Source organism: Cladophialophora carrionii (assembly GCF_000365165.1).
Source record: "Cladophialophora carrionii CBS 160.54 unplaced genomic scaffold supercont1.9, whole genome shotgun sequence".
NCBI classification, from domain to species: Eukaryota; Fungi; Ascomycota; class Eurotiomycetes; order Chaetothyriales; family Herpotrichiellaceae; genus Cladophialophora; species Cladophialophora carrionii.
Window position 1 is genome coordinate 430,950 of NW_008481834.1, and position 25,292 is coordinate 456,241.

Sequence of the window (25,292 nt, forward strand, 5' to 3'; positions counted from 1 at the left end):
CCATCATTCCTACAATTGTGGATATCGTGATAGCTGCTTCCATTACCATTAATATTTGCATATCACGGATGATTCTGTCGATGCACGAGGGAACCAGCAAGGAACAAGCGTGTTCACTAGTGGCACCGGGTTGGGAAAGTGTAGCGGGTCAATCGGAGAATTACATCGAGACTAGCCCGGCTTGGCGCTATGCGTTGCCGGTGGCAGGGCAGGAACCCCGTGTTTGTAGTTGTGTCTCCTGCCAACCTTTTCCTGAACCACTGCCACCGAGGGAGCTGCCTCCCAGTGCAGACTCGGCCAGTGATACTAACTACAGCAGCAGCAGCATCGCCATCATCGCCATCATCTTGGATATCCGGCTACCGACACTTCGACAACAATCGCGACAACACCAACGTCACCGCCCCAAAACCGCGTCGCATCCCCGTCAGCCTATGGAGAACAGGTCAACAAGAAACATCAACCACCGTACAGCAGCACCCCAACACCGGCTTCGACTGTCACATATATAAATCGCAACGGCAACGCCAGGCGACGATATTGCTACGACGAAACTCACAAATTTCAACCAGCATGGCCCTCCTCGACGGGGTACCTTCTTCACCCCCTGGCGCAGGCACGTCCACGGAAGACGCACTCAAATACTACAAAGCACAATATGAACTGTTAGAATCCGAACTCGCAGACTTTCAAGCCTCTAGTAAAGAACTTGAGGCGGAATTAGAAAGAGATGTCGAAGCGACCGAAAAGCGCGAACGGCAGTGGAAGGACAAAGCTTCCAACCTGCAATATGAGATCGAGGAGTGGAAGACGAAATACAAGCAGTCGAAGATGGAAGCCTCGAACGCCCAGAATGCGCTGCAGAAGGAAATCACCCAGCTCCGCGAGACGAACCGGGAACTGAATCTGCGACTTCGTGACACCGAGGTCGCCAATGACGACTACGAGCGAAAGCAGCGAAATACGGAGTCCTCGCTGGAGGACATGGAACAGAAATACAATCAGACAATTGAGCGCAGCGTCATGCTCGAGGAAGAAATGCGTGCTGGAGAGCAGGAGAGAGAGGCACTCCGGATCGAAGCGCAGAGGCTGCGCGATGAATTGTCTGATCTAAGAATCGAGGCCGACATCACCAAAGAAAAGTTACAGAAAGCCACCGAACAGCTGGCACCACGAGAAAAACACTTGACCATCCAACCGATATCGTTATCGGCGTCTCCACGTTCAGAACTGTCTCCTACGACCACGACCGCCTCCTCACCGACTTTCGACACGCCCCCGGCGAAGTCATCCTTGTCAGACACGCCCACGCCACCCTCGCCACCATTTTCTGATAAGTCGGCAAAGTTATCCAAACCCTTTGCTGCGCCAGGAATCCCCAAAGCCAGGCAATCACTCACGGCCAGCGGAATTGCTTCACGGCCTTCCACAGCGGGTTCCGCTGCCTCCAGACCCGCCGGTCATGCTCGCGGCCCTTCCATTCCAGCCTTAGCCCGAACCGGACCGTCGGCATCATTCCGGCAGAGCCTGTCGAGACCGCCGAGCTCTCAGCAACGACCTTCAGGATTACCTCAATCAGCGTCAATTATCCACCTCAAAAACATGCAAGGAAAGCTCGCCGCGCTAACCGAACGAGCCCATGCCGCCAAGTCCAAGCTACCGGCCCCTGTTCGCACCCCTCCCAGGACTTCTCCCAGAAGTGGTTCCGCGCTTGGCAATCACATACCGGCCTCTGTCACTGTCCGCTCCCGGAAGAGGACAAACGGCAGTACCATTAGCGGCAATGATTCGATCCTTGACAAGGTGCAAGAAACGCCATCAGTGCCCAGGACAAGAACGAGTCGACCTTCACTCAACCAAGCACCTCCATCTCCAACACGCACCGAGACGTCGATGCCCAGACCGAAGACAAGTCGGCCATCACTGAATCAACAGCCACCGTCGCCAAGAAGAGGCGAGATGGCCGCCCCTCCACCGCGCCCAGCATCACGGACAAGCGGTTTCGCTTCATCTCGCCCGTCATTTGCACCCAGCCACTCTCGCCCGGGAAGCCGAGCTAGCGTCTCTGGCTTCCCACGAGCCCCTTTGGGGAGCGGCATCGGTGCTGGCTTTGCACCCAACGCGTCGACGGAGAGAGTTCGACCGCAAAGCAGCCTCAGTAGCTATGGCGGCTTGGACGGTGCCATGGACGAAGAAGACGAACCCAACGAGATTGAAGCTGGCATCACGCCGCTGCGGCGACGGGCGACCTTTGCGAGGGGACGCACTAGCGACGTTGGTAGTGCGATCCCGAGTCCCAGTAAACGATCAAGTATTGGTGGAGCGAGTAAGATGCTGAAACGGCAGAGCATTGGTGTGAATGGGATGGGGAATGCACAGGACTCTGGTATAGGCTTGACCAATGTACAGGAGAGTTATGACTTGAATGAGACGTTTTGACGTACGGGTGGCATTGGAACAGGATTAGCACCACCGCGCCGTGGCTTTGGTGGCGGGCCAAGAGCTTTCAAGAGCTTTGGAAAGGGGGTTGAATGTCGATACGCATTGGATCAGCTACAGTGCAGAACCGCGTGTATTCGGACTGGCGAACCTGCAGGCGTGACTAAGGAACGATACCCTCATTTAGCAATTTTCATGACATTGATACCCGCTTCGTAAAGCCGGCCGAGTGAGATTCGGGACCAAAGGGCATGCCTGCCTCCCTCATTTCTTGCCATTCAGCACGACCAGCTGCCCTTCCTTCCCATCGTCCACACGCCAGTCGGCCCCCGACTCAGGCACATCAAACCCCACGAACCCACTCCTCGTAGGCACGAACTGCCTCAGGGTGACGCCGGCCTCGCCCAAGACCCTCCGACTGGCGTCATCCATGTTATAGCTCTGGCTGTACACGACCTCCTTGACGCCGACCTGGGCGATCTTGACGCTGCAGGTCAAGCACGGACACGTGTCGCAGTAGAGCACGGCGCCGTCGCGGATGCGCTCGCGGCCGGCCTCGAGCAGCGCGTTCTCCTCGGCATGCAGGCACAGACAGGTGGCGAGGGCGACGCCGCCGCCGGACGCGCCGTTGCACCGCGGACAGCCGCCCTCGTTGCAGTTGGCCAGCCCGCGCGGCGTGCCGTTGTAGCCCGTCGAGATGATGCGGGCGTGGTGCACGAGCACGCATCCGACGCGGCGTTTCATGCAGTTCGACCGGCGCGAGGCCAGCGAGGCGAGCGTCATGAAGTATGCGTCCCATGTGGGCCGGAGGCGGGTCGGCGACGAGAGGTCCAGCGTGGCCAGGAAGGCGTGGTACGCGGGCTGTGTGGTGTGCGTGTTGAGGATCGAGAGGTGGGCGTGGGCCAACAGCGGGGCTAGTGCTGAGCGAGGACGGCAGCTTGGATCTGTGCCCCTGTCTGTGTCTGCGTCTGCGTCTGTGTGTCCCCGAGAATCTCTCGTGCCGTACAGTTGTAGGTCGTTGTAGTGGATGAAATCGGCGAGGGGCATGGGAGGGAGGTTGCGTTTTGTACAGCTATGGTCAGGCGTGAGTGGTTGAGTTAGCCACTTTTGGTCTTTGCTTTTATCTCCCTTATCGCCCCTTTGGACGGGGTGAGCGGCAGATGTCTCGGGGAGAGGCGGTTCGTATATTTAGGGTTATATGCGCTTGTGCTATTACTTCTGACATGGCGAGTCGCAAACGCTTTCCACCAGTCAGGTAGGAATAGTGGAGAGTAAAATGGCCAGCGAAGAGAGCAGGATAGACAACGCCAGGGACCATGAGCAGGAAACACATTGACAATAGAGCAGCGGCGAACCAAGGTAGAGAAATAGAGCGAGGACTCAAACGGGACGAGATATCCACACATACCGGTCACTGAACCGCTTGTACCTCACACCTACGGGTGCGTCGACGTTGATCAGCATAAAGAATGGTCTCCTGAGAAGTAACTCTAGGGTCTCTTCGTCGTAGATGTCGGTCAAGACCCAATGCTCGCGCCATCGTTTGGTCACGAAATCTAGCAAGGACTCGACGTCGGGGAATGAGAGGCCGCGGGTGCCAACCTGGTCGGTCACACTGGGGAGCAGCCGTAGGTGGTCTATAGTCGGCGGTGATGGTGACGATTGGAGGTTAGAGCGAGAAATCCGTGATGGGGTGGTGCCGTCGGATGAGCTCTGCAATGGTTGTAGCTGGGTCGGTGTGGGAAGATGCAGGCGGAGGAAGCCTGACTGTTGGACTAGATATTCGGCCGTGGTGTGTTTGCCGGCGCAGATGGAGCCGCAGATGCCGATTAACATTGTGCTGAAATGGGGTGTTCAATCTGGCGAAGAGCGGGAGTCGTCGGCGATGGGGGGGCACGATAGAGTTCGTCCCGTAGATCCAGAGCGCAAGCAAGGCTGTCGCGTCTGATACTGGATGTGCCTAGACCAATCAATATCGCCAGTGATGGTCGGCTTTCTTGTCTTGGTCCGAGATATAGTGTGGCTCGACAGCGACGTGATCAGACCACTACTTCGACGGTGCCTTGCCTTGCTCCCAGTCGCCTCAGGAATCAATCCTCCCAGTCGTTGGCGTCCTTCTCACCAGACGCGTAAAGTGGTCATCCGACGCGTCAAATGACGGTGGAATGACCAGGGTCCAGCGTGACTAATTAAGCGCGGGACCCTGTCACGTGTGTGATGCGTCTGGAGGCGAAGTGACGGACGCGGCGGGCGGAAGCCGGTGGCGCCTGATTCGAGCCGAGCTTCGTCTAGCCTCGAGGCACCCGCTGCACCCACTGCACCCACTGCGCCCCGGGAGCCCAGCCACTCACCCACCACTCACTCCGCTGCTCATGCACGTCGTCCATCCGGGACATACTCCGGAGTTCCAGGCCAACCTCAAACCAACTTTCTGAGCTTGACACATCATTCTTACGGCTGTCTGCTCCGTGGCGACACTCTCTTTGTTTGCAAACATTCCCTCCTCTACCGGCTTCAGACGTCGAACCGCTGATTACATCGGACACTCAGCGCAAGCACCGCCACTCCCAGGCACTGGGACGGGCTCCCAGCCATGCAATACGTCCCCTTCGCCTCAGACATCGAGATCCCATTCTACGCCTCCCTGGCATCCCACAAAATCAACCATGACAAACTCGATGACTCGGCCCGAAAACTCCTGGGTCTGTACGAGATCCGCCCGGCAGACAACAAGGAGCATTCCTGCCGGATGCAAGTCCACGCCAACGCCCTGACCAGCGACGAGGTGCCTGCCGGCTTCTATCGCGCCGAAGGCATCATCAGAAACTTCAACACGGTCGAGGAGTATCGCACCATCGACAAGTTGGCCATGATCCAGCAAGCGGGGAAGACCATCTGGGACGCGATCAACGATGGGACCATCTATTCATGTCCGAGTTTGCTTGCTTGCTTTCTGGTGCTGAGCTTCGCCGATTTGAAAAAGTACAAGTTCAACTATTGGTTTGCGTTTCCCGCCCTGGTCATGGATCCGCCCTGGGTGCCTGTGCAGAGTACAGGGAGCGTGGCGAGTCCAGAGACGGGGATCCCGTTCAAGAAGCTAACGTCAATTGAGAGCACAACGCTGGTTGATAACGTCATGACCTGGAAATATGCCGTCGATGCAAGACAACACGGATTCTTCCTGGCCAAGAAAGTACGTGACAAGCCTGTCCTGGAGAGGGATCTTGGCGACGATGAGGATGCTCGTCCTACTTCACCACGAACGCCGCTCACCCCGACCTCGAGCCTTGGCTACAACTGGCAAATCAGCTCGCTGTCGAGCTATGAGACCGGCTTCTTCGACAACACGGATCCCGAAGACACTTTCGTCTGCTTCGCCGATCCCTCAAACTATAGCGAACCCGGCCCCGTGGCCCCGGGTTGGATGCTCCGCAACTTGCTTGTCCTGGTCCGACAAAGGTGGAAACTCGACAAAGTCCAAATCCTCTGCTATCGAGAGACCCAAATGCGCCGAGACGCAGCACGTAGTGTGATTTTCAACATGGAGGTCTCTTCAAAAGCAAAATCCGCCGGGTCCGCAGCGCAGACCGACTATTCCCAAACCATGCCTAAAGTCGTAGGCTGGGAGCGCAACGCCGCCAACAAACTCACCGGTCGCACCGCCGACCTCACCAGCTACATGGACCCGACGAAACTGGCCGACTCGTCCGTCGACCTCAACCTGAAACTCATGAAATGGCGCATCTCCCCTAATCTCGACCTGGACAAAATCAAACAAACAAAATGTTTACTGCTCGGAGCAGGGACACTGGGCTCGTATGTGTCGAGAAACCTGATGGGCTGGGGTGTGAGACACATCACGTTCGTGGATAACGGGAGTGTGAGCTTCAGTAACCCCGTCCGCCAACCGCTGTTTACATTCAACGACTGCCTGGAGGGAGGGAAGAAAAAGGCCCTGGCGGCAGCGGAGGCGTTGAAGACGATATACCCCGGCGTGCGATCCGCAGGACATGTCTTGAGCGTGCCCATGGCAGGCCATCCGATCACAGACTACGAGAAGACGAAGGCCGAGTACGAGCAGTTGAAGAAACTGGTTGACGAACACGATGTGATTTTCTTGCTTATGGACACACGGGAGTCGAGATGGCTGCCGACTGTGATGGGGAAAGCAGGCGGGAAGATCGTCATGAATGCAGCCCTCGGATTCGACACGTACGTGGTCATGAGGCACGGCGTGAAACTCTCGGCCCCCAGCCACGACGTCGATCGCCTCAAGGAGGGCGAGGTTGAAACCGAGACCGAGACAGGAACGGGGACCGGTGCGCAAGATTACCAAGCACAGCAGCACGGCTTGGAGGGCGAAGAGCTGGGCTGCTACTTCTGCAACGACGTCGTCGCTCCCGCCGACTCGATGAAAGACCTCACCCTGGATCAGCAATGCACCGTCACCAGGCCGGGCATTGCGGCCATCGCGTCCGCCTTGCTGGTCGAGCTCCTCGTCTCCATCCTGCAACACCCTCTCGGCCCCGCCGCGCCGGCCACGACTTCGTCGCAAGAACGCGGTGAGCATCCGCTCGGCATCATCCCCCACCAAATCCGAGGCTTCCTCGCCAACTTTACGAATCTCAACATTACGGGCCAGAGTTACGATTGCTGTAGCGCGTGCTCGGATAAGATCCTCGCCGCGTATGAGAAGGACGGGTGGGAGTTCGTGGCCAAGGCGATGAACGAGAAGGGCTACGTCGAGGAGATTAGCGGGTTAGCAGAGGTGCAGAGGCTGGCCGAGGAGGCAATGAAACGAGACATTGACTTTAGCGAGGAGGACGAGGAGGGGGGAGCAGAGGATGAGGAGGGCGAGTTGGTTTGACTCACGTAGGGGAGAGAAAGTGGTAGCAGCCTACCGTCGTCCGCTAAGCAATAGAGCAGGGAATTTCAGATGTATCATTCATCCGCCATTGATTCCTTCGCACGAAACGCTGCACTCGACGCTAGATGTGCACGAAGTATGTACTGTAATGAACTGTTCTTTATGCAGTAGAAGTAAGTGTCCCCCCGCCCCTTCTCGTACGCTGCAGAGAACGACAATGCTCGCGGGTTGAACCCCGATCACTACCAGGAGGTCTTGGGCTTGTCCCCATTCTCGGCGTTCAGCTCGCTGGACTCGACCTGATCTGCCCATGTTCCTCCACCGCCAGCTGAATCCCACCGGCGCGGGCTTGGTTTATGAGTCTCCTTTGCAGGTGGCTTAGTGTCCGTGTCCAAGTTTGTGTTTGTGCTTGTGTCTGTGTGCTGTTTCTGCGGTTGCGGTTGCGGTGGTTTGGACGCCGAGCCCGAGCCCGAGCCCGCGCCAGAAGGGAGAGCGGGAAATTCAGCTTCGGCGGAGGTATTGGGCTGCTGCTGATGATGATCCCACGACGGGCCGGAGCCACCGCCGCCTCTGTCTCTGCCTCCGCCGCGCCCTCGTCCTCTGCTGCCGCCGCCACCTCTCCCTCTTCCCCTTGCTCTTGACCGATCATCATCACGCCACTCATACTGCCTGAGATCATCGTCGTCGTGGTTGTCCTCCGCCGCCGCCGCTGTAAACCCCCGTCCGCCGCCGCCGCCGCCGCCGCCGTACTCAGTATACCCACCACCTCCTCCTCCGCGTGGGCCTCTACGTCCGCCCCGTCCGCCTCGTGCGTTAAACCCCTCGGCATTATTCTTATTCATCATCGTCGTCGTCATCGTCATCGTCACATCCTCTTTATCTCGATCCCACTCCCGGCCCTCCCTGTTCCCCAGCTTTCTCAGCCGGTTCTTCTCGCGCTCCCCTTCCATGACGCGCCGCTCTTTGCGCTCGACGGCCCTCTTCTCCGTCGCCATGCGTTCTCTCTCCTGGAAACTCGCGGCGTCGGCTTGCGCGCGCGCATGCGCGGCCGCCACGGTCTGTGAGCGTTCTTTGGCGGCCGCGAGTTTCGCGCTGAGTTCTTCTTCGGTGAGTTTCGGCCGCGCGATACCGCCTGTCAGTGTGCGATCGCCGCGGACGGCGGGAGTTTTGGTGTTGGGTTGTTGTGCAACCGCGGCCTCATCTGCTGCTGCGGACTGCTGAGGCCGTGCCGTAGGTTCAGTCTCTATCGTCATCTCTGGCTGTGCGGGCTCTTGAGGTCGCACCGTTACTTTCCCCGCCTTACTCGCCGCTGCTGTTGCTGCTGCTGCTCGTGTGGTCGATCTATCAGAGTCTACTGTTTTCGGTGTTGCCCACTTCGAATCTTCCAACCCAGCAGCCGCAGCAGTGGTGGGGGTGGTGGTGGTGGGTGGTGGCTTCCTGGGTCCTCCACCACCACCACCGCCGCCGCCTCCCGCCCGTCCGGCTTGTTGTCCGACACCTCGTCCTCTTGGTTTCTGCCTGTAGCCCGAACTGGGAGCATCATTCGCGAATGAGGTTACGGCGGGCGGATTTGCGGCTTGCAGAGCAGGAACAGCTGCAGCGACGGCTTCTATCGGGGGAGGCACCAACGCAGGCTCAAGTGAGACCTGGTCGAGCTGGGTAGCGACGGTGTCCGGCGAGGGGGGGTTCTCAATGGGGATGATTTCGTCGTCGAAAAGGTCGTCGTCGCCGCGGGATTGGGAAAAGTCCTCCATCCTGTACACGCGCAGCCAGGGACGCTCTCGAAGACGAACAATACAAGGGCGTATACCTGACTTGACTCAAGGCCAACCTCACTCAAGATTTACCTGGCAAAACGAATGCGGTTGGTCTGTTACTCGTACTCGTACTGATGCTCGTCGAGCAAGCTCACGTCAAGTTCGATGTCAATTTCTCCAATATCGTTGAATTTCTTGAATGCGGAGGAGCGCCGGATAAACAAACACCGCCGTGATCCGGCCGTCCTTCTGCACGGCTGCTAATTCGAAGCCGAGCTTCTTCTCTTCTACTGTAGCCCATCTTCTGGAGCGATATCGTCAAGGCAAACCAGTCTCTATCGAACCCGGAAGATGACTGTCAAAGAAAGGAGAATCCAACTTTCGGAAAGAGGAAATCTTAATTGTACTAGAAGGCTTGGAATATAGATCCCCAGCCCCCTACTCCGTACTTCATGCATCTCTATATTGCTTTTCTTTTCTTTTCTGCCACACTGGCCCGTCTTGTTGGTACAGTGCGCCGTCCTCAAAATCCCCATGGGTGCCCCAGCTATGCAACATGGACATAGGTGCATTCATCAGAACGGGGGCAACCAGAAGGGGTATCCTCCATTCTTGATCCTGAAAACGCTCATCAAGAAGCTGTACATGCCGAAGAGGACGGCCGCCCAAATGATGACCGCGGCCTGTTGAGTCTTGGGATCCCTGATGCGTGGGACGCGGAGAGCGAGATTGATTGCCGCAAAGGCCAGCAGCGCATCTGTAGGTAAATATGTTAGCAAAATCCCAGCCGTGAATGAAGATCGACAGGGGCGAAAACGACGGGCTGTCCTGGTTATCACTCACACATGCCCGCAACAATCTGCGTCTCCATGCCATACTGGTTCTGGAAGCCGCCGGCGAAATAACTGATCCCGCCACGTCCGTTGCCCGCCACGTACGGCACCTTGCGGATGTGGTTGAACATGTGCCCGCTCGTGAACAGCAAGATCATGATCAGGCTGAGGCCCGCCCACAGGTTGCGGTTCTGCACGATCGGCATGATGTACGGGTACGCCACCGTGAGGAAGGTGAAGACGCCCAACAGGACCGTAATGCTAACGCCGATTCTCGCATAGTTGATGGGCCGCACGATCGAGGGGTAGTCCTGGCCGGGGGGGAGATGTCGCAACAGCCAGCCGTGGACGGCTTCGGCGGATTGTGGACCCAGGAAATCCAGACGCGCAGGTTGGCCTTCGGGTTTGGCGTGCGCGCCCACCGTGGGAGGGAACAGGAGTAGCACAGGTGCAGTTTGCAGTTGGAGCTTTGGAGAATCATGTTAGCCCCGCCTCCAAAGTGGCTTGATTGCGCGAACCTTCATGAACACGTTTCTCCCCTGGTCGAAATCCAAGGTACTGAACAAGATCCTGTTCTGCCCGCTGCGGTCCCCTTTCTGCCAGCTGCGTCCCAGGATGGTCCATTCTTGGTCGAACTCTCGACAGATCCCACATGCGTATTTTGCGTCCCGGGCGGTAAGAAGCACGGCGAGGGAGTAGTCCCGCGGCGAGGCCGTCAAATCGCTGTAGCTCGTCTCATCGCTTTCAAATGGCGCCGAATGGGTCTTGTAGGTGTCGAACTTGCTCGTCGTTGCTGCCTTTTTGGCTGAGACAATAGCGGTGAGCGAGAATGCCGTCAGGGCGAGGAGCCTCAGAAACCGCATCTTGGCTTCTAGTGCACGCTGATCGTGAGTGGCAGTCAATGGTGAGCTTCGCAACAGGTGTTCAGTCTTGGATGGAACTCGGGAAAGTTGCCACTTTCCAGTCAGCCAATCATAGGCTTCAATATTCGGCGATGACCCACGATGTGAACAGAATATCAAGCAGTCTCGCAGTTACATCTCAACGGTCCTTTCGGCGCAGGCGAGTCTAGAAGCCAGGTTGGCTGATCTATGAGTCTTTATTCGGTCCAGTGGTGGACTCGGACAATGGGCCCATGGCAATACATCGTACTTCGCCAAAGGGACAGACCACCAAATACGCGGTGCGATTCGTGTCAGTCAGGCATTTGTGCGCAGCATGACCTTCTCAACCGTCGCTCACAAATGGAACCTCCATCTCGAATCATCATCTCCAAGCCACGGCCCCTCAGGATCAACATCCCCTGACTCCTTAGCGTCGCGTCTCGCATTCTCCCTCTTGAGCACCAGATATAACGTGGTCACCACCGCCAGGTTCGCCACCATGTACCCCAACGCGAACGAATGCCCGAGGAAATATCGCGGCGCCGTCTCCGTGCGGTAGAGCTGCGTTCCTAGCACGGCGCCCAGGTTCCCAATACTAATCTGCATGGCGTTGGCCACGGCGCGTTTCGTCTGTCCGCTGACGTTGTTGGCTGGCCAGCTCAGCACCAGCGCCACGGACGGGTAGATCCCGCTGGCCGCGAAGATGATGCCCACGTACGACACGCCGGGTCGGGGATCGCTGAGCAGGAGAATATATCCGAGGATGGCGAGCGAGGAGGACGCGAGGATCAAAGGCGCGCGGACGCGGTATCTCTCGGAGAGGATCGCTGATGTGACTGTTAGGCAGAACGCAATGGCGTAGGGTGGAATGGTCATCAGTTGCGCAGTTGCGGACGTATAGCCTAGGGATTTGATGATGGAGGGGAGGAAGAGCGAGAGCGTGTACAGGGGGAGCGAAAGGCTGTGGAATCCCAACGCGTACAGCCAACATTTGACGTCGGTGAAGGCTTTCTTGACATTAGCCCAGTCGAGCTTTTCGTGCTGCGTGGCATCGCTGTCGAGCCTGAGGCGGTTCTGGATGTATTCCCGCTCATCCTCGTTGAGGAACTTCGCCGTGTCGGGGTAGTTGTGGATGAAGAAGTAGGAGCCCGCGGACACCACGATGGTGAGGAGTCCCTCCTTCAGAGCGGTCAGCATGATATGTCCTTCTAGGGTGACGGTGCTTACTAGGATGAAGATCCATCGCCAGCCGTTGTAACCGCCGACGCCTCTCATCTTCGCAATGCCAAAGGCCAGAATACCGCCGAATGCTCCCGCTAACGAAGCGGCGCTGAAGAACAGTGCAACTCGAAATTGCCTTTCATTGCGCTTGTACCACATCGACAGGTAGAACACGATGCCTGTTGACTATGTTGGCTCGAGGCAACAACCATGGGTGCACGCAACATACCTGGAAAGAGCCCCGATTCAGTGACGCCGAGGAAGAATCGAACAACATAAAACCCGGCTTTCGATTGGGTGACGCCCATTAACGTCGCCACAATGCCCCACGCGAGGGTGAGGGTCGGCAGCCAAAGCCTCGGGGTCCAGACCTTCAAAATGAGATTGCAGGGCACTTCAAAGAGGACATATCCAATGAAGTACAATGTCAGGCCGGTGAGGTATTCATTACCGGACATGTGTATATCAGTGGTCAAGCCCTCGATTCGCGCATTGCCGACATTGGATCGGTCGAGGAATGATAGAAGATACAATATCGTCAAGGCGGGAAGGAGGGTGAGGTCGAGCTTCCGCACAAGAGATCGCTCGTTGATTCCTTCCGGAACATGTTCATTGGCAGTATTCAGTTCGGCCTCTCCGCTGCCACTGTCGGAGTTGCTGTTCGGCTGCTTCTCGATGGAAGCCATGTCGCACTATGGCTTCCTCCAGCCCAGCTATCCAGAGAAATAGATTTGTCTCTGACAGGAGGCGGTCGCAACAGCGGTAGATCTTGCACAGCCAACGAAGATGCTGCGGCGGTCATGATGGATATAAAAGCATGCTGATGTATCCATTTCTTGCATTGCGACATCATAGCCTGACGGCCGGCAACGATCATCTCTCATGGGCCGCCGAGTCGGAGCGTTGACGATGGATCGGTCGCAGGGCCAGTTGTATTGTAGTATCATGGTGGTGTAAAACACATGGTAGATGGCGTGCTTGAGCCATCTCAAAAAGGAAGCTGGGTAAGAGAACGGCGGCCGCTTATTAGTCCATACGCTTTGAAAACCCCCCAGGACACCCACCCAGTTGCCCACGGGATGCCGGCAGTCAATCCGTTATCTTCTGTGTTCATTCAATTATTCTTGTGTGTTATTCTAAGAAGCCTTCATGACATCTCAACACAGTTCGCCCAGCATCGGGGCATGCAGGAACGGTGTTTGGCTTACATCAGACGACTCGCTCCGCCTGGTATTTTGGTGGCTCCTTGTCCCATTGGACATGTCTGCACAAAGTCTCGTCGAACCACAGGGGCAGGTGAGGTTCCAGAAATTCTGTGGTATTGTCAGGACTTACAGCGGTATGGATCATGGCCCTCCCTCTGACGGCAACCATGTGGAACACGGACATAGCCTGGCGCCCAACTTACCATAGAAGACGAACTGCTGGAGTATTTTCTGGACGTGAGGCCATTCGGTCAGCCCCAGTATGTCAGCCTGCTCCGCAAACGTTTTTGAGAACCACGTCCTCGGCCGAGTCAGGCCTCTGGTCTTCAGGTTGATACGCCATTCGAATCTGGCACCGTAGAAGCACACCCAAAGCAGTGCTTCCCGATAGTGTTTGAGAACATCCACTGAGGCTGTGTCCAGGACCTGTCTCATTGTCCCTTCGAGATGATTGATGGTGATGATGTGGTGGCTGCTCCGGTGGTCGCACCCGTAGACTGTTGCCTCGAAAATCCCACGACGCAATACATGTAGAGTTGTCAAAGCCAGCGCGGCTTCTACGAGCCGCGACGATTCCTCCACGTCGGCCACTCTACCAGCGATCAAGTTGATGTATACGTTGATCAAGACGCCGGAGTCGTACTGGGAGTATGTTGTAAAGATGGTGTAGACGGCATCTGTACGGTCGAGGTCTGCGGGATCATTCAGATTGACCTTCGTCGAACGGTAGACCAGATATTGACGAAGACGAATCGCCGCCTGCCGTGTGGCCGGTAGTGCAATGCTCTCGTGAAGGGCTTGGTATTCTGGAGGTAAGGAGGGCGTATTCTTCTGAAGAGTCTCCGCCCAGAACCGGCGAATCTGTCCGTGAACCCAGTCCTCGTAGTCAAAGAATGTGTTCCGCATTTGTGCTATCGCCAGTTCCACGTCGTTGTTCATGCAAGTCATGAATAGCGTCCGAACGTGCAGATCGGGCAGCTCGATTCTGTCAACCAGACGCTGGATGATGCCTGCATGGATTTTGGCTGCTGTATTGTCGCCTTCTTTACACGCCGCGCGGAACAGGGACACAATTTGCGAGATCATTGATATATCCGGTGGGGCGTCGAGTGACATGTTTTCGATGTGCTGCTTCAGGATCTTCATGCTCTTGGTCCGCATCTGGACGGCCAGCATGTTCAGCTCACGGGCCGTGTCCGGTGCAGAGAACTTCGCCAGGACTGGCATGTAGCTGGAGCACCATGATAGAGCACGTCCCTCTTCTGACAGCTCCTCTTTCATTGTATTCCATACTTTCGTGACTGCGCGACGCCCAAACACGTGGAACCCTTCTCCGATCGTGGTAAGGTGAGGGGCTCCAGGCACAGACTCTTTAAACCTCATATAGGACGTCACGTAGACTCCCGGTAGGTAAGCATCTCTGATAAAGGTGATGAGATTGTTGATTTGTGGCGTGATAGGCAGCCCTTGCGAATTGAACGGGTCCGAATTGCCATCTCGAAGGATCTCGAGTAGACTCAATCGGTGTCGAGATGTTGTGGATGGTTGGCTTGATTCTGGAGGGTCCCACGGCTGGTCGACGGATGCGTAACCGGTTTGGCTGTATTCGTGTCGTTCTATAGAATCGACACCCTGTTGTGTACCGGCTGCGACCCCTACGCAGCACCTGGTCATCGATCTGGCATGGCCGCAGAGTGATGAAAATGACCTGCCTTTACTTCGAGCCCGCAAAGTTTCCTCTTGCTCCTTCTTCCTCTGCTTGCGTCTCGCGTCTATTATCCCCAGGAAATGAGCATCATCGACGGGCTCGACGCTGGGACAGAAATCGCGGACCACGGCGGAAGAAAGCAATGACCAGAGCTTGTTGCAAATGGGACTACTTACGAGACCATCTTGCAGCGTGCGACTTCTGGTTCGCGATCTCAAGTTCCTTCTCGACTTGTGTGGAATTTTCGCTAAATTGTGGCACGAACCTCACCGTCGGATGTCGTTGAGGACGCATTGCCTGGGCTTCATCTTAACCACTTGGCGAACTCCAAACAAGATAATCAGACATATTCTCAAGAAAAGAGTCAGGATTTGACCTCGTCCCCAAATTAGAAGAATTGGTGACGCATATGTTGTTAAGTCCACCAGAGACTACGGGGTGATGAGTTAATATGCTTGCATGGAACGTGCAGACCAGAAAGAGATAGAGGCGCATGAGGCGCAGAAAACAAGCACGCTCTCAGCTCTCGAACTGGGCGACTTGTCAGGAGATAGAGGCAACATGACGGTGTTCCCGAGTCCACACTGGAGCTTGCAATGTCAGTAGTCGCTAAGTGCCCAAGCCTATCACGCGATTGGGAAGGACAAATGCCTTTACTCAGCGTCGAGCGCAGACGAAGGAGGTGAAGGCTTGAAGCCAATGCCTGGGACTTAGGTAATCTGCATTTGATAAGAGACTCACCCAAGCCTCACAGCGAATGATCAATGCCTGCGAAAGGGAATGTACTGTACACGGCACACAGAATGGCGTCTGGGAATAGCCAGCCACTTTTCCAAACTACAAGCACTAAGCTTCTGAAGCGTTGTTTGGGTATCAAAATTAGAGTCGTCCAGGAAGAGCTCCGAGATTCATTAACACTCCCAGTGTACGCATACTCAAAGACCGGCATACACGGGTTGCCTCTTGTATCCGCAGAGACTGTATCGATGGCAGACCAAGCGAGCAGTCAGGGATGGAGTAAGCCGTCGTGGCAAGTGCGTCGATATATCTGGCTAAAGCTACTGCGACAGCGTCCAAGGTCGCGCACAGGGGATTCGGAATGATAAACATGTTGACTGAGTGGGATTCAAGCCTTGCAAGACGGGCTGCTACTTTCTCGCTTGCAAGCGGCCTCGCCAGCTACTGTACTTTCAGGCTTCCTGCTCCCTTCGCTTCTCCAGCCGGGCTCTTACTTCATCATTGACCCGCACAATCGCCTCCCTTGCACCATCCCATTTCTTCCGCCCGCCGGGTCGACTGCTTTCAAACAGTCGATAGAAGTGGGGCGAGTATATCCCGTGGACAAGCAAGTTATAGAACCGCCGATCATGCCACCAAAGGTTCCACGAATCCGCAGTAAAGTAACCAAGGTGGTTGTCAATATTGCAGCCTCCCTTGTCCGTGACCCATGGAAGCCATTGCCCACTGCGAACACTCAGTCTGACGAATTTGCCCAAGGGGCTTCGCGCGCGAATGCTGCTAACCCACGTCAAATGCTCGGCGTACCACTGCTCCATATCCTGCTGCGACGGGAGCGAAGGTGTCTCCGGCCTGTTGGACCAGAGAGCCGCTATCGCCATAGAGGCGAGATCCGAAAGTAGGAATGCCGGGAAAATGATGATTGCAAGTCCAACGAACGCGAGACTGTCTGGGTAGTGCAGGGAGAATATGTTTTGGTACAGCCGCGGAGTGTCATTAACGTGCCCGCCAGGAACGGACGGGTCCAATGTCGGGTCGTATCTTCCCAGGATAGAGTAGTCAAGCGAGTAGCCGGTGCAGAAGATTATGCTGTCCACGGTGAGTGTGCTGCCGTCCTGCAGCTCAACCGTCCGGTCGCCTGTGACACATCTTGGCGCATGTGTTGAACTGATCGCGCCATCGCGCAATGCTGCAATGAGAGTGTCTGAGATGGTAGGGTTCTGATGAAGAAGGGAAGGCGACGGCTGCAAACGCCACTGGGGATCAAAGGTGCCGAACTCGTCGCGCTGTGTCTTGTTGACAAAGCCGTCCAGGAAAAGTATGGACAGCCACGGCGCCACCGAGTCCATCGCGTCCTTGACCTGGAACTGCCGATAACTGAGGCCGTGGTCTAGCGACTTTCCGTTCCTGAGATGTCTCGGCATGACAACAGCTCCGTGGCGATGGGAAAGATAGATTTCCCTGGCAATACCAATGAGTGATGTGGCTGTGTCCGCAGCCGAATTGCTCGCTCCTACAACCATCACACGTTTACCCCGGAAGAGTTTGGGATCCTTGAATGCTATTGAGTGTAGAATCTCGCCTTCGAACAGTTCTTGGCCTGGAAGATCTGGCATGATGGCTCTGTTGTGCGGCCCAGTGGCCATCACGACTTTATCGAACCTGAGCCTTTCAGGTTCCGCCGAGTTGGGTCCTGAGACAGTAACGTGCCAGCAGTTCTGCGTGTCATCGCGTTCGATGGACTCCACCCTTGTCGACAGGCGCAGGTGAGGTCTGAGTCCGAACGCGTCGACGTAATCATTCAGATACTTGTCGACTTGTGCAGAGCTGGGGTAAGAGTCCGTTTCCGGAGGAAATGCAAAATCTGTGAAACATGCCCGTTCCCTTGAGATATTGACTATTGTAATCGGCAGGGCAGTGACATTATGCTCCGCAGAATAATGCCAGATGCCGCCAATATAACTGTTTCGGTCGAATCCAGTGACTGTAAAGCCTTGCTCGAGCAGATTCTTGACGGCGTTGACACCCTGCGCCCCAAGACCAATAACCGCGACAGAGGGCTGCTGTGTATCAGCCATAGCGTCACGTTCCTATTCAACTCGTTTCCACAATGCACGAGCCCGCAACTGCTGCTGGTTCAACATCATGGATTCAGGTGGCCTCGGCGGCCTCGGCGGCCTCGGCGGCCTCCTAAATGGGTGCCTGGGGATGCTTTAAGCGTGCTTGGACACGGCATCGATATCGACTCTCGGCTCCGACATTCGACGATGCCAAGGATGCCTAGACCGATGTCGGATGCTCGTATCTTGATCGTTGAAGTGAGGTATTTGTCTCGCTTGTGAACTCAGACAGGTGGCCGGCCAACCAACCCCCGTCCGTGGCCAAAGGCGCCGAGCAGGAGACTAATTGACTTCAAAGCTATGTACTCGCAATCAAATTTCCTAGCCATTGCCCGTAGGCGCTTTCAACTTCAATGCATCTCTTGCCTCTGATCCACAGACATCTCCCATTGACGTCCTCAGCTTTCTCTGCAGTTGCGAGGTATGCGATTCCCCTGGCAACGTCCACTGGCTGGCTAGACTCGGTTGAGAAGGCATTGAGCACCTCGGGCGGCAAGTTGGCAGTCAAGCCGGTGTGCGTGAGCCATGGCGCAACCATTGAGATGGCGATGTTCTTGTCTTTGAGCTCTTGCCGTTGAGATGTGCTCCGCATCAGTCCGATAAGAGCATGTTTAGATGCTACATAAACGTCCTGATACACGACCGGCATGTGGGATGCCGCTGAGCCGGTTATCACGATTCTACCTCCTTTTCCTGCCGAGAAGTGGTGCACGGCCAATTTGATTCCATACAGCACCCCATAAAAGTTGACGTCCAAGACGGTCGTCGGTGGTTGTTTCAATCGGGAGTTGCCTTCACTGGCACCTTCTCGTGGTTCGGACTCAGATGCAAGATAGTTGGATATCACTTTCTCTTTTGCTGAGGGGTTTTCCGATGTGGCAAGCTCTGGGTCGATGCCAGCATTGAGACAAACTATTTCTGGAGGTCCATACGTGTGCTTTACCCAGTCGAACAAGGCAACCTGCTGGTCCCATTTGGTGACGTCGCACGCTCGAAAGTCGCAGCCATGGCCAACTTCCTCCGCGGCTGCCTCTAATCGGCTTGAGGCCAAGTCGACCAGAATGACTTTGGCGCCGTGCTGTGCGAAGAGCTGGGCGGCTGCAAATCCAATCCCTGAAGCAGCACCTGTGACCAAAACCACTTTTGAGTGGTGGAGTCGCTCTGTGAGCACTGAGGGAGGCGGCAAGGTCAATTCGGACATGACGAGTGGGAGCAGACTGGCAGGCAGATTCAATTGAAGATTCCGAGGCTATAAGGTGGGGAAGCCGTCAACCTAAATAGCTTTCATTCTGCTTGAAAATAGGCCAAGCTGTGACCAGCGTGCAAGGTGATACCGTCCACGCCAAATCAAGTCCGAGTCCATTCATCACAACTCCAGATACTTACTGTAGCCGAGCGGCGATCAGGGAGGACTTGTTTCTGTCCTGGCTAGAGATACATCCAGTCCGATTCGTGGAGTCAACATTTGAGGTCTGAATACAAGCCCGGATTGGTGCGAATCGTTCAGGCACTACATGTTTGTACGCATGTCAGCTCGGAGCTGGCGTTGCTGTTTTACCTCATCCGGGAGTAGGAGAGGAACGAAGTGATGAGCAGAAGAGGGGCGTGTGAAGCGATTGGCAGGTTTCTGTGAGAATATCCGCAATGGACAGACTGTCAATAAGGCTCCCAGCGTCCTGGCATAGCAAAGAGCTTCGCAAGTAGTTGAGGGATGGAACGCCTGAAAGCAAAGAGCGGCGACTTGTACGCAGCTGCAATGGGAAGCGCAGTCGCAATATTGCTTTTTTTCGTCGAAGTCACGTGACTTGAAACACTAATCCGCTTTGGGACAATCAATAAACACTGACAACGTGAAGCCTCGGTGCCTCGACTCTCATCAGCCCCTTCAAAGTGCGTGCATATCTGGCCGCAAGGTGCTTGACAACCATGGAAGCAGAATTATCCTACCTGAGCTCGAGTGAGATAGCGCAATCTATCAAAACCACCCAGCTTGAACTTGCCTACGAGCGCGCTTTGCGGCAAGCCGAGCGGATCTACGAAGAGGAGCAAGGGCGCGCACTCCGTGTTCAGCTGCTTCTACTCCAACATGAGAATGACGACCTTCAGCAACACGTTGAGGAGGAGGAAGAAGAGCATCAGCACATGGAAGATACCAACGAGGAGCTGCGAGCGCAGCTTGCCGAAGCCGAGGCAGGCCTGCAACAGACGCAAATGGACTTGAAAGCGCGCACCCGAGACCTGGAGCATCTGAGAACAGAAGTGGTTGCTCTGAACGCTACAAGTACCGACGCGACAAGATTGCTGGCTGAAAAACTGGCACTGGCAAGAGAGCTGAACATCATCAAACCAGAGCTGGAGCACCTGAGATCGCAATCGTTTATCAACCAGAAACTACTATCTGAGAAGCTGGCATTACAGCGCGAGGTCAGTGCTCTCCAGGTTGAGCTCGAGACCGAAAAGCGTGCTGTGCAGAGAATCAAGGCGAGAGAAGAGTCAAACTCTCGTGAAGATTCGACATTAATAGCCGAGATCGAAGGCTTGAGGAAGGAACTTACGAAGGCACAGCGTGACGTATTGAAGTATTCTGCTGCTCAAGAAGGAACCATGGCGGAGATGGAGAGCTTGAGGAAGGAATTGGCGGAGGCCCAGCGTGATGCATTGAAGCATGCTGTTCGTGACGACACAGCGTCCACAGCGGTTGAGAGCCTCAGAAAAGACCTTACCAAAGCACAGCGTGATGCGCAGAAGACAGAACGCGAGAGCAGGAAGAAGATAGCAGAATGGGAAAGCGAGAAAGAGGTGCTGGAGGCGAAACTGGATGCGTTCCGCAACAAGCTACGGTCGACAAAGGAGCAACTCCACGAGGCACAAGAGGAGATCGAGAAGTTACAAGCAGCCAAGATGGCTCAGTCGGCGGAATTGACGAAAGCCCGGATGACTGGTCAAGCTGCAGCATCGAATTCTAGAAAGAGAAACGTGGCCAGGTTCGATCCAGACATGACCATTGGCACGCCGGGCAACGGTGGGCCTGCTGCGAAGAAGCCTCGGATTTCAGTCAATGTGGGCGACAAGTCAACATTCTCGATTACACCCTTCCTAAACAGGACTCTGAGCATCCTACCCGAATCGCCAGACGATGAAGATGAGCCACAGGAGATGGCCCAGAAGCCGAGCAGCCAGCAAGTTGATGGAGCAGGCGGAGTAAGGAACCAGGCCTCCAAGAGCAGGGGCACAAAAGAAAAGCTGGACAAGGCAGCCACCACACGGAAACCACCTGCGGCTTCCACCAAAACCCGAGCCCCGAGGGCACTCAATGAGACGATGAATGCGAAAGCCAACACCACAACGGAGAAACCCCAGCTCGCAAAATTGGTGGGAGAGGGCCCCGACATGGAAAGCGACGAGGGCGGCATGAATCCGGAGGAGAATAGCGACAAGGAGAATAATGAGGACACCAGCGCTACAACCAGGGATTCAACCGAGCCCTCGAAGAAACCGAGACCTTCAGTCCAGAGAACGAATATTTTTGATGAACCTGACATGGCACCCGCACCAAAGATTAGGAGCCTGGGTGGAGGTGCTGGGTTAGGGCGCATCAACCTCAAAGCAAAGCCAGTGGGGAGAGGGAAGACGTTGGCTGAGTTCTCGCCCCTTAAGAGGGACCGCCGCGCTACGAGTATTCTTGAGTGATTCTCGATGCTGGAAAGCACGATGTGAGAGACCGCATGACTTAATTTATATGACGGCTGGTGAGCGTAGGTGCTCTTTTGCTTCCTCCGTTGTCCTGTACCTAGTTTGACACATGCTTCGGTGTGGAAAGAGTGTCCGGTTGAGCGCATACCCGTGGGTCTTCTTCCCGGGCAAGAGTAACGCCTACCAGATGCCTTCGATGTTAATGCCAAGATGAGTCACAACTGCCTTGCCTCACCCCGGCTGGGGCGAGCCGAGTGAGAGATCACCCGCGTCTCACCAGTCTTGGTGCCTAATTAACGCGCCTGGTTCCCCCAGCGGCGTTCGGACTGGGCGGGACTTGACAACTGAGTTACCTGGTTAGTGCTGGGCTCTTCTGGCCTCGGACCCGAGAATGTGAGGATATAGATGGATTGGACTGTTTACATAAGTATAACTGACCGTTCACGTATGTGACGGTTCATTTACCAGGTAGATGCGCCAAACTAAGAAAAAAAAGGTGAAAAGCGCATCAAAGGCCATAGGTGGTGACCATGGTAGCCTCCTAGGTATACAGGCACGACGGGTCAATACAACGCCCTGCGGGCCGCTTGCCTGCGATCGGAAATCACGTGCCTGCTAGAATAATGCAGCTGTCATAAAAAGGTTTGTCCGAATTCTGACCAACAAATGTAGTGCGGCTATAGCTCAGCTGGGAGAGCGTCGTATGTCCAAATCCATGCCTTTAACTGTAGACTAGGCTAACCCCTGACAGAGACTGAAGTTCAACTTCGGTTCCAGAATATCTGAAGGTCCTGTGTTCGATCCACAGTGGCCGCAACCTTTTTGCCTCTTTCTTTGTTTTCCCACATGCTTTGCAAGTCCGGATCCAGTCCTGCGACTACGGAGGTGTGCACTTCGAGGCTTTGCCGCATTCATTAACATGACGTCCCTATAGAGTCGCACATCAGCTCCGAGCAGCTTTTACCCGTCTTCAGGTGTCAAGACGAGGTGCTCTATAACCCATAAACACCGGTGTCCCAACTGTGGTGACAGCTTCTCAAAAGTTAGTGGATTGCTGCAGTACATCGAGACCGCGGCGTGCGGCGTGCGGCGTGCGGCGTAGATTACGATGCCATTCTAGAGGAATTGAGGAGGTACTTTAAGCAGTAGGTTCAAGCTTGCAGGGCCTGCTTGTTCAATTGTAGCAAGAAGGGAGAGACATCCCGTCCACGGACACCCGTCACTTGTTTGGCTCGTCAACGTGTCAAAGCGTTATCCGCCACCTACGAGCAAATCGGGGCAAACGGGATCCTACACCATCTCGACAGTTTGGTAAACTCGTACGGAGTACGGAGTACTCGCACTGTGTCCCTTGATCGATCGACGACAAGTGGCTGCACAGAAAAGTGGCTTGCGTCGTGTGGCTCGCTCGTGTCCCAGTGCCGATCATGACGTCGCGTCGCGTGGGGAAACTGGGCGACGACGAGAGATCGCGACGGCGACGACAAAGTCAACCAGTAACCAACACTTATCGTTCGCAAGGGTTATTTAGGGTGACAAGTTCTTTGGATCTACCAGTGAATCTCTCAGGCTCTAGGCTCTTTCTCTTTCGTCCAGCAAGCTTTCACCTACCCGATGTTATTTTGACAGAAGTCAATTAGCCGCAGGGACGACAGAGGTCGGTTGGCATTAACTGTGACTCTGCAAAGGCCCCTCTGTTGAGGAGCTTAGCTACATTGACACTGTCAGTCCGATTTCAGAGCGCACCTATACTCGACCTAACAGTAATGGCAGCATTGTAGGACAATAGCGCACCCCCTGACTACGATTCGGCCATGGCTACCCCTGCCCTCCCCGCAAGAGTCAAAACTGCGAATGATTCTGATGATGATGTGGTGAACGAAGGTGATCCATCAAGCACCGCAGGCTTGCTTATCGAGCGTCTGCAGGCATGGAAACACATGTGTGGCTATCTGGAGAACTACATCTCAGCAGTCGCGAAAGAACAGGCAGGATGGGCCAAGGAGCATGAAAAGACGGTTTTGAAGACACTGGCGAATCCTCTTCGCGAAGCTCATCACTTCGACTCTGCACTTGGTGGTGTTACCGGCCTGTTTGAAAACTTGCGAGCGAACACTCAAGCTCAGATCAGTTTACACACAGAGACCTCGAAGAACCTCACTGGATCCGTCCTGCCAATCCTCGAACGTCTGCACGCGGAAATCAAGAACAAGAACAAAGAGATCACAAATGGCGCCGGTAAAGGCTCAAAGGCGGTTGATGCAGCGCGTGGGAACTCGCAGAAGCATATCGAGTTGCTGGGCCAGCAGGCAGCTCACTTCGACTCGACCGGAGGCAAAGTGTCCGCGCACCATGACCCTTATGTTCTGAGGAGAGGAGTCCTTCACCGCCTGAATAAGCAAATGCTGGAGGAGAACAACAACAGACAGGATCTGGTTGCAGTTCAGAACTCCTTCTCCCAGTTCGAGGCACATGTTATCCAGACCGTTCAGACGGCGTTGAACTCGTACAATCAATTCATGAGTGGCCAGGCCGACCGACAGAAAGCCATGTTTGGTGATGTCGCTGCCACTGCGAGCAACATCCCCCTTGATTTTGAATGGAGCGGCTTCTTGAAGCGGAATCAGCATGTTTTGGTCAATCCCAACGCGCCCATGAGGACGATGAACGATGTGTCTTTCCCCAACGAGAAGCACCGGTCCACGAAACCGCTCGTAGAAGGAACTCTCGAGCGTAAATCACGCGGCATGGGTGCTCTTAAGGGATACAGCAGCGGCTACTACGCCGTCACCCCGGCAGGCTACTTGCACGAGTATAAAGACAACGAGAACTTCCACAAGGAACCCACGCCTGAGCATTCTCTATATCTGCCCGATTGCATCATTGGAGCTGTTGATGGTCAGAAATTCACCATCAAGGGTAAAGACTCGTCAGGCAGCAAATTTGGGCAGAAAATGGCCATCACCTCGGACTTTCAATTCAAAGCCCACACCAACTCGGATGCACAGCAATGGCACTCTGTCATTGCCAGCTTTGCCAATTCGGGCGGAAGTCTACCGACAAGTCCGGTTGAGAGTCGCAACATCACACCCATTGCTACCAGGATGGAAGAGCCTCAGACACAGGGGGTCACATCCGCTGGGCCAACACCAACCAGTGCGAAGACACCCACCAGCATTCAGCCGACGAGTGCCACGTCGGCTACAGCGCCAACGTCTGCTGGAGAAGCACCACACGCAGGGCCCAGTCCGAATGCGTTGGAAGGCGGGAAATTAGGCGAGAAGTAGGACTGCTCGAGGGACAAGCAAGCTTGAGCTTTTACGGCCGCTTTGCCTCTTGGATTGAGATACTATTTGCACTTTTCATCCGTTTAATCCTGGATACCCTTTTCTGCTACTAAGTACCTATCAATTCTACGTCATAGGTGACGAACTCGCCGCTCAGACTCCAGGTAGAGTGACCAGCGTCTTCTGCAGTAACAAATAAAACCAAACCATACCAAACCAAAGTAACAGCATACCTTGAAATCCACGTCCGTGCCCAGAATGTTAGAGAGCAAGGAGAGAGAACTGGATTCACGCTCCGCACCCCAGCCGAGCTGGACGTGCACGCTGAATATGTACTGTAGGTCCGTCTCGAACTATATCTGAGAATATGTACCTAGGTAAGAAGGATGGACGGGCAAACCTGGGGATATGGGTACCGTACGTATTACGGTACTCGTTCACCACAATACTGCCGCTACCGATTCTCCCGTCTTGTATACTCCGTATAATCTCTGACTTTCTCGGTCATGCTACCCGGTATCACGATAGGTAGACCACAGC

At 55.2% G+C, this 25,292-nt stretch overlaps 11 protein-coding genes and 1 non-coding gene across 12 annotated transcripts; 5 read left to right on the plus strand and 7 right to left on the minus strand.

Annotated features, from left to right (window-relative positions):
* Nucleotides 1-573: 573 nt before the first annotated feature.
* On the plus strand, nt 574-2,439 carry G647_09236 (uncharacterized protein; the record flags this gene model as incomplete). Its single annotated transcript, XM_008733540.1, has 1 exon — nt 574-2,439. One exon carries the CDS (start codon nt 574-576, stop codon nt 2,437-2,439), a length of 1,866 nt encoding a protein of 621 aa, XP_008731762.1.
* Nucleotides 2,440-2,703: 264 nt separating this feature from the next.
* G647_09237 (uncharacterized protein) lies at nt 2,704-4,275 on the minus strand (the record flags this gene model as incomplete). Its single annotated transcript, XM_008733541.1, has 2 exons — nt 2,704-3,511; nt 3,848-4,275. The coding sequence occupies 2 exons, from the start codon at nt 4,273-4,275 to the stop codon at nt 2,704-2,706; spliced, it is 1,236 nt and encodes a 411-aa protein (XP_008731763.1).
* Nucleotides 4,276-5,032: 757 nt separating this feature from the next.
* On the plus strand, nt 5,033-7,306 carry G647_09238 (E1-like protein-activating enzyme Gsa7p/Apg7p; the record flags this gene model as incomplete). Its single annotated transcript, XM_008733542.1, has 1 exon — nt 5,033-7,306. The coding sequence occupies one exon, from the start codon at nt 5,033-5,035 to the stop codon at nt 7,304-7,306; it is 2,274 nt and encodes a 757-aa protein (XP_008731764.1).
* A 242-nt stretch (nt 7,307-7,548) lies between these two features.
* On the minus strand, nt 7,549-9,060 carry G647_09239 (uncharacterized protein; the record flags this gene model as incomplete). The annotated part of the gene is made up of 1 exon (XM_008733543.1): nt 7,549-9,060. The coding sequence occupies one exon, from the start codon at nt 9,058-9,060 to the stop codon at nt 7,549-7,551; it is 1,512 nt and encodes a 503-aa protein (XP_008731765.1).
* A 578-nt stretch (nt 9,061-9,638) lies between these two features.
* G647_09240 (uncharacterized protein) lies at nt 9,639-10,759 on the minus strand (the record flags this gene model as incomplete). The annotated part of the gene is made up of 3 exons (XM_008733544.1): nt 9,639-9,820; nt 9,907-10,363; nt 10,415-10,759. 3 exons carry the CDS (start codon nt 10,757-10,759, stop codon nt 9,639-9,641), a joined length of 984 nt encoding a protein of 327 aa, XP_008731766.1.
* Nucleotides 10,760-11,134: 375 nt separating this feature from the next.
* On the minus strand, nt 11,135-12,687 carry G647_09241 (uncharacterized protein; the record flags this gene model as incomplete). Its single annotated transcript, XM_008733545.1, has 3 exons — nt 11,135-11,959; nt 12,008-12,180; nt 12,231-12,687. 3 exons carry the CDS (start codon nt 12,685-12,687, stop codon nt 11,135-11,137), a joined length of 1,455 nt encoding a protein of 484 aa, XP_008731767.1.
* Nucleotides 12,688-13,210: 523 nt separating this feature from the next.
* Nucleotides 13,211-14,487, minus strand: G647_09242 (uncharacterized protein; the record flags this gene model as incomplete). The annotated part of the gene is made up of 2 exons (XM_008733546.1): nt 13,211-13,314; nt 13,410-14,487. 2 exons carry the CDS (start codon nt 14,485-14,487, stop codon nt 13,211-13,213), a joined length of 1,182 nt encoding a protein of 393 aa, XP_008731768.1.
* A 1,617-nt stretch (nt 14,488-16,104) lies between these two features.
* Nucleotides 16,105-17,730, minus strand: G647_09243 (uncharacterized protein; the record flags this gene model as incomplete). The annotated part of the gene is made up of 1 exon (XM_008733547.1): nt 16,105-17,730. One exon carries the CDS (start codon nt 17,728-17,730, stop codon nt 16,105-16,107), a length of 1,626 nt encoding a protein of 541 aa, XP_008731769.1.
* Nucleotides 17,731-18,070: 340 nt separating this feature from the next.
* Nucleotides 18,071-18,973, minus strand: G647_09244 (uncharacterized protein; the record flags this gene model as incomplete). Its single annotated transcript, XM_008733548.1, has 1 exon — nt 18,071-18,973. One exon carries the CDS (start codon nt 18,971-18,973, stop codon nt 18,071-18,073), a length of 903 nt encoding a protein of 300 aa, XP_008731770.1.
* A 725-nt stretch (nt 18,974-19,698) lies between these two features.
* Nucleotides 19,699-21,462, plus strand: G647_09245 (uncharacterized protein; the record flags this gene model as incomplete). The annotated part of the gene is made up of 1 exon (XM_008733549.1): nt 19,699-21,462. The coding sequence occupies one exon, from the start codon at nt 19,699-19,701 to the stop codon at nt 21,460-21,462; it is 1,764 nt and encodes a 587-aa protein (XP_008731771.1).
* Nucleotides 21,463-22,138: 676 nt separating this feature from the next.
* Nucleotides 22,139-22,281, plus strand: G647_09246. Its single transcript has one exon. It is a non-coding gene; the product is annotated as a tRNA-Gly (tRNA).
* A 998-nt stretch (nt 22,282-23,279) lies between these two features.
* On the plus strand, nt 23,280-24,752 carry G647_09247 (uncharacterized protein; the record flags this gene model as incomplete). The annotated part of the gene is made up of 1 exon (XM_008733550.1): nt 23,280-24,752. One exon carries the CDS (start codon nt 23,280-23,282, stop codon nt 24,750-24,752), a length of 1,473 nt encoding a protein of 490 aa, XP_008731772.1.
* Between the last annotated feature and the right edge of the window lie 540 nt (nt 24,753-25,292).